Genomic DNA, 12,040 nt, shown 5'->3' with positions numbered 1-12,040 from the left:
AATTCGATTCAATTCCATTTATTTATAATCTGTCAAAACAAAAAGGGGCATAGATCCCCTAAATGACAGAAAACAACATAAGGGCTAAAAAGAGAAAAGTTAAGAAAACTTGTAGACTGAACAAAAATAAGTAGTTTTTACAATCAGAAGAACATAATCAAAAGATCCATAACACATGATCATAATAGAAAATAAATAAGAAATTAAGTATTGACTAATAGAAAATATTGTCTGAACACAATATATTTTGTACAATGTATGGCATTATTGCATCATGTATCTTTTTTGCCCTTCAAATGCATATAATTGTGACATCATTTAAATGATTTTCCTTTATTAAGGCTCTAAAGTATTGTCAGCCAAAGGGTGCATGACTTACCAAAATTTTGCCGCACCCCACCGATGGGGCCTGCTCCCCAAGTTGGAAATCACGAATCTAGACTTACAAATTCCAGGGAAAATCTCGATTGACTTTCAACCATTCCTAATAAGCTTTCACCAATTTTTCTTCAGCGCAAGGTATTGCGGTTTAAAGAACGTCAACTTATATAATTTTTTTCCGAGAGAAAAAGAAAGATTACTGTCCAACATACTTCTGAAATCAAGATTATCTATTCTGTAAGGAACCAAAATTTTGGAGATCTTCCAGCATTTTTTTCTGCTCTTTCGAATGGTCTATATGTGGAGTCTGTACAGCCCCCTGTTACGTTACAACAAAAAGTTCAGTTCCATCCTAATCGACGCGTCAGTACTTTTCCTGAGAGAGAAATTATCCTACAGAGTTATCCTGGTTATTTGTTTTTAAAACCATTAACCGCCAAAGAAAAAATTTTAAGCTGGAGCAATTTTATTAACTCGACTATGAGGTAATCAAAGAGGAGTACACTACTATAGTATATGTTTCAATTGGAATGGTTAGTTTTTTTTTAAAAACCAATCGCTGCATTTTATGTTTCAACTATTTTTTTTTTTTTTTTTTTTTTTTTTTTTTTTTTTTTTTTTTTAAATAATCGCCGCATTCCTTAAGCGCGTATCGGAGAGAGAAGCCAGAATAACGCTACATTTTTACAAGTTGTTGTATTTACCTGTTTACTTTTTATATATCAACTGTTGATCCGGTAAACATTAAATTAAAAAAAAACTAATTTTTTTAGCTGAAAGTAAGGAGCGACATTAAAACTTAAAACGAACAGAAATTACTCCGTATATGAAATGGGTTGTCCCCTCCGCAATCCCTCGCTCTTTACGCTAAAGCTTTTAATTGTTTTAAAAAGTAGAATTGTGGCAAAAAGTCAAACTTTAGCGTAAAGAGCGAGGGATTGCTGAGGGGACAACCCATTTCATATACGGAGTAATTTCTGTTCGTTTTAAGTTTTAATGTCGCTCCTTACTTTCAGCTAAAAAAATTAGTTTTTTTTTATTTAATTTCTGAACGTTTTTTGAATTAATGTATGTTTGGTTTAGGCTCTCCGCACATAAATTATTAAAATGAAATTTGTATATTAATTCTTTTTTTGGCTAAATGGTTTTCTCTTAGTTTTGATCAGACGATTTTGAGAAATAAGGGGTGGAGAAGGAGGCCTAGTTGCCCTACAATTTTTCGGTTACTTAAAAAGGCAACTAGAACTTTTAATTTTTAACGAACGTTTTTATTAGTAAAAAATATACGTAACTTAAGAATTAACTTACGTAACAAACTTTCATAACCTTATATTTTTATTATGTATACGAGGGGGTTTGTACCCTCGTTAATACCTCGCTCTTTACACTAAATCGTAAGTTTTGTCCCAATTCTTTAAGAATGACCCCTGAATCAGAAAGGCCGTAGAATAAATAGTTGAAATTACTAAAAATACTTTAGCATAAAGAGCAAGGTATTTATCTCCTCCTAAATACCTCGCTCTTTATGCTAAAGTGTTTTTAGAACCCCTCATATGCGTAATAATCTCTGTTCGTTTTAAGTTTCAATGCTACTTCTTCCTTTCATTTGAAAAAACGTTTTCATGTTTATTTTTCATTGTTTTCTTACAGTAATGCTAGAGAATCCTGCGCCCTTTTCATTGAATTTTTCTTCCCCCATGACAGATTCCTCCAAGGAGATCCTCCAACATAGCCCCCTCTCCTCAGCCCCACCCCCAAACAAAATAAAATCCCCCTGAAAACGTCTGTACACTTCCCAATAATCATTACTATATGTAAACACAGGTCAAAGTTTGTAACTTGCAGCCCCTCCCCCAGGGATTGTGGGGGAGTAAGTCATCCCCAAAGACATAGTTAGTATGGTTTTCGACTATGCTGAACAAAATGGCTATCTCAAAATTTTGATCCGTTGACTTTGGGAAAAGAATGAGCGTGGGAAGGGGCCTAGATGCCCTCCAATTTTTTTGGTCACTTAAAAAGGGCACTAGAACTTTTCATTTCCGTTAGAATGAGCCCTCTTGCGACATTCTAGGACCACTTGGTCGATACGATGACCCCTGAAAAAAAAAAATTAAATAAACGCGCACCCGTGATTTGTCTTCTGGCAAAAAATACAAATTCCACATTTTTGTAGATAGGAGCTTGAAACTTCTACAGAATGGTTCTCTGATACGCTGAATCTGATGGTGTCATTTAAGATCCTATGACTTCTAGGGGGTGTTTCCCCCTATTTTCCTAAATAAGGCAAATTTTCTCAGGCTCGTAACTTTTGATGGGTAAGACTAAACTTGATGAAACTTATATATTCAAAATCAGCATTAAAATTCGATTCTTTTGATGTAGCTATTGATATCAAAATTCAATTTTTAGAGTTTTGGTTACTATTGAGCCGGGTCACTCCTTACTACAGTTCGTTACCACGAACTGTTTGAAAAGTAAAATCTGATTGGTTCTTATAGGCAGAATTTTAAGCAAATACGAACAACGAGAAACGTTTGGATCACATTACTTCTAACAAGTCTAGTCTCTGTTTTCTCTTTCCGTTCATGTGACTTTTCTTCATTTTACGTTTCTGTGACGACCTGCAATTTTTTCTGGGTTATCTGGATAGTCGCAAGAACCTAACTGATCTCTTTTCAGACTGGTTTGGCAGAAATGGTATTTTTAAACCCTTCCTAAAAACGGAAAATCATGAAGGTTTATTTAAAAGTTAGTTGACATCTAAGCAGCGAACCACAGACTTGTTGGCCACATGTTAAGAAATACAAAACCACTCAACCAACATCAGATAAGAGTCTAGCCAGAGGGTAGCCATTTTCTCTACGCTATAATCATAGGATTAGAAGTCATTCAAAATATATGTAATCCAAACATGACTTTTCACTTGAATACCCATATTTTCTGGTATCTTCCTCATTTGGTAGAGTTGTTGGGTTTTATCTGCTTTCAGTGGACTCAAATATCAGGGTTGTAAATATAGTGGACAAATGCCATTTTTAAAGCAGGTTCTCCCATTCTTAGTTATCTGATTGGAATAGGCGACAGAATTCCTACAAAAACTGAAACTAAAGATAGGGTTTTAAGTCAGTTTTATTGATGTTTATTTCTGAATTAAGCTTTCTGCTAATGTTGAGAAATTGTCCAATAGCTATAGGCAAACAGCCATGGGTTAAATACTCACTGTATAGGCATACTTGACTGCGTGCCCTCAGTCAGGCTTTCAGTTTTAAGTTGATGTCTTTACTACACTCGAATCGACCAAGTGCACAATATTGACGAAAAACTATTATTGGAGGAGGGTAGGCGCCATGGTCTTTCTTGCTTGCGTCCCTGGCTACCTTATGTTAAAAATCATGGTTATGACCTAAAATATTCTTTTGCAGCACCAATAAGTCCCGAGTATTTTCCTCATATCGTATGTGAAACTAATAACAAAAAAAAAGATTTATGTTAATTTCTTCGTACAGAATTGCATGACCAACCAAGTTTTTAAGACAAGACAAACTAACTGCCACTGGATGAATTTGACTTCAAAACTGAACATCAATTTTTCCGTTCATCAATAAACTTGAATTTGAAATGGATGATTATAGTATGGTTGCGTGCTATGTGTATGATAGATATTAATCTTGTCCACTAAATTTAAAAAAAACACGCCCATCTTAAAGCTTCACTGGGTTTAATCAATGATGAAAACAATACAGGCAGCAAAAACACGAAACTCTTATAGCGGAACCAGGACACCATCGAAAAACTTTTAGCAAGTTTTATCCACTCTCGAAAATCGTGCATATCAGGTGGTGCCTACCACTCGTGGCGGAAGTGCTCCGAGTGTAACGCGAAGAGACACAACGTGGCTGGCGTGTACCACCCGTTTGGGAACAAGTGGTGGAGAGTAGACAATCTCCAAACAGTCTTTTAGTGCTCGGGGGAAGGACAGTTTAAAGTAACAATGGCTGTATCTTATACCTTCTTTTTGGTGACTTTCGCAAGAAACTCTTCCAAATGGTGTAGACTACCAATGATTCCATTTCAGAGAGGGTTCCACTATGAAAAGGGTCTTCATATAGTAAAACAGAGCCACCTACTTTTGTAAGATTTGGGATGGTCCCCCAAACCCTCCATTTTTTTACCAGTCTCCCCCACAACTGTAACTGAAATTGCATGATGAATAAAGTTTATAACCAGTTTTAAGTTCACTTTTAAAAGTAAAAAAAAATAGTAGTTGAAAATACGTATGCTGACCAGTAAATAAATAAAAAAAATAGTATACCTTAAATACGTAAGATCAGAACACCTAGTATACTAAATCACCTGACAAACAGTTGTCACAAAGCTGCAATTATACACTATATTTTCCTAGAAGAACTAGAAGGTTTCTCTATTCTTTCACTGTCACTCAAACAGCATGCATTTTATACTAAATGTAATTTTAAACCTTAATATTCTTAGACATTGCGCCCTTTGAACTTTTTTAAAAATAATGATGTATGCTAATTTATTCGCCGAGGGGTTACCAACTGTTCACACCCGGCGCTCGCTGAATACCGAGATGCCACTAGTGTCTCGCTTCCTTTACGCCACGGCTCTAAGTGCAAAGGGAGGCGTACTTCGTGTCACGCAAGGCATACTTTGTGTCGAACACCACTTGGTGCACACGATTTTAAAAGTACGTATCCCTCGTTTTTGGAGAAGCCGAAATAGGCCAGTACTTACAAATGAAGAAAAAAACATGGTGCTACTTTTCAAAAATAGTGAAATTGAAACAGAAAGAAACTTCCAAAGATCAATTCTATAGCGAACTACAAACTAGTTATTTTAATGGTCTAGTTATGCCCGTTGATGACAACAATCCATTTGTTGTCACTCATTTTAAATCTACTAATCAAATAAGTAATCAAATAGTGGTAACTTATTTTGCTTTTCTCGTTTCGACGTTTGTTTTTTTCAAATGTATCAAAAAATAAAATCTCTTTTTTTTTGTACCCGGAAAAAAAAGATTATGCTAAGTAATAAATTCCAATGAAGTAAGTTCCAGTTTGTGTGCCCGTTAACAGTCTGCCATGCACAGTAAAAGAGGATTTTTTTTCAAGATGTAAGAATACCTCTGAGTGTGATCACCAAGGATACCCATATGTACCCCTCCTTCAGGTCTCAGTTGGTGAAAGCCGTGCATTGCTGCAGGGTGGCCAGGGCTTAATAGACCCGGATGAGATGCTGACCCTATACTAGGATGGTGGCCAGTAAGAAAGGAAGGCGAAAACCTGAAAAGAAAAAAGTAATGAAAAAAAACAGGATTTATCAATTACAATTTTGGATCTTTTTTTTACCCTATAAAGATGAGTCTTCGACATTTTCCACAGTTGATATCGCTTAAGTTCTTTTATAACAGCATTTCTCTTTTTGAAATCAATTCTTCTTCTGCTAATTTGCAAAAGGCCTTAAAAAAGTTTGATCTCATATTCAAGGCCATGACCACTTTTACCTGTCAGATAAGGGAAAGACTATTGTGCAGACTAGGCGTTTGAATGTCTTTGATCAATTGAACGACAAATCAGACAAAAAGAAAATAATTTTTCTTTTATTATTATTGACAATAATAATTGTCATGCTTCTGAGAAGAACTTTCAAACATAGTTCAAGAAATTATCGACAAATTATATTTCCAGCTAGCAAAAAAAAAATTTACTTCTTCGTTTTGAAATCAAGGAATATAGTAAGCAATACTTTTACTAGCACTAGAAATTTTTTGGGAGTGTATTCTTCTCTTTGAGCCCTTCGCTATTAATACTGTATAATAAACAGCACCCACATAGTCCCATCAAAAATGAACAAACAAAATGTTGTAAGCAAAAAGTATATATATATATATATATATATATATATATATATATATATATATATATATATATATATATATATATATATATATATATATATATATATATATATATATATATCAATACTTTTACTAGCACTAGAAATTTTTTTAGAATGTATTCTTCTCTCAGAACCCTTCCCTATCAATATTGTATAATAAACAGCACCTTCGTAGCCCCATCAAAATTGAAAGAGCCAAATGTTGTAAGCAGTAAAACACTTACAACTGTTTTTTTGTTGTTTTTTTTTACAATATAACCATAAGTTAAAAAAAACTTTACTATCCTTTTCTTCTTCTCAAGAATCTGTCGCTCTGCTATACCTCTTTGCAACTGACATTTTTAAGGTAACAGCCTACAACACCCCAGCAAAAATCATTATAGTTGAATGTAGCAAAGATAGTCAGTTTTAATGTAAAAAGATATCGACACAAGACTTTAGTAGATTATTCCAGAATCAGTAAATAATATGCCAAACCTTTTTGTTTGGACTACACACCCCTTCTGAATATGTCATTTACCTAGAATAAAAATTTTCCAATTTGAAGAAAAGCGCCAACTTCTACGTATTTAATAGAATGAAGTATTCCGGCTCCGCCCCCTTAATGAGTGACTACATCGAAATTGCTCCCAAAGGGAGTTGCCAGCCCAGGCCTTGGAAACCGTGCAACTTTTTTTTCGATAATTTCCGCATAAATAACCTTTTATATACTGTCAGAATGAACCTGAACCTCCAAAACATAACCCTTCTCAGTAGTAATTTCTGCGTACGATCATGACCCGGACGAAGTAACGAATCCTTCCTCCATATGAAAAAATCTCAACAGGAAAGCTTTTTTACAAAAGTACAAAACCCAACCCTAACAATTATATAGACTCCAGATGGGTTTCTTTGTTTTAAAATATGAATAACACCCTATTTCTTTCCCCCATAGATCTCATATTACTCAACGGCTAAATAAGAAATGCTTAGATCAGCACTTGACACGAAAAAAAACTAAAGAGAAAAACCCGGCTTAATTTTATTGCTTTTTTGCCCGAGTGTTTTTTATTGACTCTCAACTCCGCCTCCAAGCATGTACGCGTTTCCTGACAAAATAGATTAAATGACAAACAAGCAAAACAGAATTCTTTTCTTGTTCAATATTTTCATCATCTATACATTATACCTACACCGAGTCAGGACAGACATGCATTGGAGGAGATGACCCACTCCTCTTGAAGTTTGCCAATTCTCAGGGGGGGGGGGTAATCTTTAAATGATTTGGTGTTGTTTTTTGCAGGCTAGATCCCTCAAATCTCTAAAGTTGTTCTGACTCCCCAAAGTTTGATTCTTTCTCGCAACTCTACTTTTTAAAACAATAAAAAACTTTAGCGTAAGGAGCGGGGTGTCGAGGAGGAAAAGCCCCTTTCATATACGGAGTAATTTCTGTTCGTTTTAAGTTTTAATGTCGCTCCTTACTTTCATTTAATAAAAACTTGTTTTTTTTATTTAATTCCCTCTAATGACGTCCCTGAATGCATTCAGTATGCATGTAATGTTTTGACTCGGGGCGACTGGCCTGTTAGACCCCATGACATATTCCAGCTAAACTAATGCAGAAATGCCTTTGAAAAAACTAAAATCCAGAATGACTAAATGAAATATGATTGGCTGAATAAAATTACATAACCATGTACATCTTAAAAAATTAGGAAAAATCAGAAAATTAATTTTAAATGAAAAATGCCTCCATCTGCAGTTACGCAGTTTTTGGTAGTAGTGAGCGCCAAATAAATCTATACACACATAATTTAAGCATACAACTTAAGCATATATCCAATTAGTTTCGCTTATTTATTTTCCCGGTTCAACGTGACAACACTGAAGAAAACGCAGTACTGCCCTAAAAACTTCAGTAAGCCAAAAATGCTTTTATTTTGCTGTCCTTTTTCTTTGTTGTTTCTTTTTCTGTTTAATAAAATAGACTGTATTCTAAATTGCAGACAGCTTCCGGGAAACCATGAAATATAGAAGACTTAAGCCGAGATAAATAAATTCAAGTTTTTAGTCACTGAAGGTTTCACTGGAACGAATTCAATTAAGGAAGTGATACCAATCGTTACGTGTAAGATCTAATCAAGATATACATGCAATAGTAATGGTTTGAAAACAATGACAAAAAGTTTGTCAAGTTTATAAAAGACAAATTGCGTATCCAAAATCATGAAATTTTATGGGGGTCATGCCCCCCAAACTCTTATACATGCCTGAGAATCATTTTTTTTCCGATATTCGCTAATATTTTTTTTCTGATGTTAAGCCATCAGAAAATGTACATCCTCTACATGTTTCACAAAATTCTTAATCCAGTAAGTAGACTAAAGTGGCATTCTGACACTGAGATCAGTAACAAATGAATTTTTGCTATTAAAATAAGAAGCCATAGGCAGAGGCAATTTTAAGGGGGGAAGCAGAGGGTCACTTGCCCGGGCGCAGAAATTTTAGAGACGAAAAAATTCAAATAAATAATCTAACATTTATAATCAGTTTGTAAATTTTTGAAATTTTTATTAAAATAAAGTAGAGGGCGCAGTAGGGTGAAAGTATAAGCAAAACTGAATACGCGATTTTAATTTTACTATATCTTTTCGCGAACAAGGTAAGAAATGTCCGATTTAAATAAATAAGTAATTTTGTTAAAATTTAGCCTTGAAATTTTGGGGCCACAGAGGGGGGGCCTAATCAAGATTTTGTTCTGGGCGCAAGAGAGGTCAGAACCGCCACTAGGCCCAATTGGACAAACAATTGGTTTTAAGATAAAATGGACTGGAAAAATTATTCCAACTGGGCTATTGTTTTTTTTTTTTTTTACCATTTGGGCTAGTAAAATCCATGAGAACGTCACAGCCGTGAATCAAACCCAAAAAACAAAACAAGCCAGAATGTTTTGTGCTAAGACATTACCATGGGCACTGGGAGGGACGGAGAAATCTTCCCCTGTCTGACACACAAAATGATGTATAAAAATGGGAAAATAAAGAAATACTCCTATTTAAATCTTGATTTAAAAAAAAAATTGGTAACACTCGCCCCTCCTTCACTGGAAAATTTTCCGACAACGCTCCTAAACAATGCCCCTATTTTAACCCGGCCCCTTAACGAAAAACCTATAATATCTTTATCTGAGTGACTGACGAAAAAAAAAAAAAAAAAAAGCAAGAATTCAAATGGAGAAACTGCGTCCACTGTTTAGTCCATATTTCTCAAGATTTGTTGTTTTTACTGTTTTGTTTTATTATCACTTTGTTATTTGCATATACTTAGCCTTCTTCTTTTATACAAGTACGCCTTTCAAAATCCAAATAATCACCCCTATCATCAAGCGACTCCCAAGACCTAAGCAGAAATAAACCAAGGGTTCAGTCTGATTATACTAAACATGGCAATTCATTACATTAGTTTTCACTACCAAAACCTGCAACCAGACTAGACTGTGCACATCGGTTTTGACGATACGGCTCTAGTTCCACGAGGAAGGCGAATGATTTAGCCAAGAAATTCATCCCCCCCCCCATCAAGATGGTCCAAAGAACCCCCTTGAAAGATCCTAGAAAAATTAAGAAATATTAACCTGAAAAAAAAAACACTTTTCATTTCTCAATAAAAATTCCCGGTACTTATCGGTTATTTAATAAACACTCGGAAAAAGAGCCTTGATTAATGATGAACATATAATAGTTTAGAAACAAATTTGGGCTATATATTTGCACATTAGGGGGGGGGGGGTAAAGCATAGTTTATATTAAATACGTAAACTAACCATTACTGCATTTAATATATGCTATGCTTTACCCCACCCCCTAATGTGCAATTATACAGCCCAAATTTTTTTTAATAACACTTTTCATTTCTCAATAAAAATTCCCGGTACTTATCGGTTATTTAATAAACACTCGGAAAGTGAGCTTTGATTAATGATGAACATATAATAGTTTAGAAACAAATTTGGGCTATATATTTGCACATTAGGGGGGGGGGGGGTAAAGCATAGTTTATATTAAATACGTAAACTAACCATTGCTGCATTTAATATATGCTATGCTTTACCCCCACCCCCTAATGTGCAATTATACAGCCCAAATTTTTTTAATAACACTTTTCATTTCTCAATAAAAATTCCCGGTACTTATCGGTTATTTAATAAACACTCGGAAAGTGAGCTTTGATTAATGATGAACATATAATAGTTTAGAAACAAATTTGGGCTATATATTTGCACATTAGGGGGGGGGGGGTAAAGCATAGTTTATATTAAATACGTAAACTAACCATTGCTGCATTTAATATATGCTATGCTTTACCCCACTCCCTAATGTGCAATTATACAGCCCAAATTTTTTTAATAAACCAAACCAACATACAAATTAAATATTTAAATAAAATATAGATACAGTTTATTTTGAACCCAACCAAAGCTGATTGTGTGGCATAAAGAAGTCGCTTGACCAATTTCTTGTGTCATGCTCGCATCATTCGCGATTGAAATTGTACAATGTCTATTATATAACCGACAAGTACCACATTCTCCACTCTAAAAAAAAAAACTCATCTGCAATACAGAGTCCAAGAGGATTAAGAAGAAATGGCCTAGGGGCTCATTATACTCAACAAGGCAATTCATTACATCAGTTTTTACTACCAAAAGCAACAAACCTGTAACACAGCATACCAGACTGGACTCAACATAGCAGGTGTGATGATACGGCTCAAATTCCACGGAAAAATAGAATTCATTAACCAACATCACAATTTCACACTCCTGCCTCTTCAATAAATTATAATTAAAAGAAATATGATGAAAACCCCAAGACCTTCTCTTTTTTGGGCTAAAAACCCTTCGGGTTATCCTATACAACACCAGTTGAAATGACATTTTTTTGCGTGACTTATAATTAGGTTTTCGTTCCTGAGATTATTATAATTTCAGATTGTATTTGACTAAAAAGAAAAGTAAGAGCTCTATTGAATTTGTAGGAACGTTTAAAAATCGTGGATTTGACTACTGACATTGCTGAATATCAAACTGGTTGGCAAAAAAAATTACCAGGAATGAAAAAAACGAACAAACAAAACCAAAAGAGGATAATTTTCACTAGTTACTTTAATACTTCAATAAAATACTTCAGCATTTCTACTGATGACGGTCGCTGTATATGGGATAGAAATATCCAGACTTTTGTACCCGTTTTCACTGTCTAAATAAATGGATGGATCTCCATTTGAACTTTTATTTGTAGGTCAGTCTAAATCCCCTCGAAAAACCATGTAGTGTCAATAAAGGTGGGGAAGGCAAAAAGTAATTTTCTTGGTCAAAACCATAGCTTAAAGTTATAAAAGAAATTTAGTTTTGCGAATAAATAGCAAAATACAACCTAATTTCCAATGAAAAAATTATAAAAAAAAGATATGAGTCTATACTCTAAGTTGCCAACAAATGGGAGAATCGCGTTAATGCCATTGGGAAGAATTCACGAGCAGCGCCCGATCCATTTTTTGTTTTTAACATTTTATAGCTTTAAGTCAATAGGTGACAACTATGCAATGCAGACACACATGAGATTTTGCTACTAGGCGTTAAAGGTTCTTCAGTGTTGTATGAAAGAGCCAGTCCAGACGTCCTCCAATTTAACAACTTTTTAGCGGCACCTAGAACATGGTTAGCTGCACCTAGCAGCACCTAGAACATGGTTTACACCGA

The 12,040-nt window shown here is 34.7% G+C and overlaps 1 protein-coding gene across 1 annotated transcript in view; it reads right to left on the bottom strand.

Annotated features, from left to right (window-relative positions):
- Nucleotides 1-12,040, bottom strand: part of LOC136031638 (protein pangolin, isoforms A/H/I/S-like) — a gene marked incomplete in the record, with an annotated part of 153,392 nt that overhangs the window by 40,703 nt on the left and 100,649 nt on the right. The window contains 1 exon segment of the mRNA XM_065711281.1: nt 5,526-5,684. Coding sequence (XP_065567353.1) covers nt 5,526-5,684 — 159 coding nt within the window.

This window comes from Artemia franciscana, chromosome 10 (genome assembly GCF_032884065.1).
Source record: "Artemia franciscana chromosome 10, ASM3288406v1, whole genome shotgun sequence".
NCBI lineage: Eukaryota > Metazoa > Arthropoda > Branchiopoda > Anostraca > Artemiidae > Artemia > Artemia franciscana.
The sequence above is the reverse complement of the archived record's forward strand: the minus strand, read 5'-3'. Positions and strand labels throughout refer to the sequence as shown.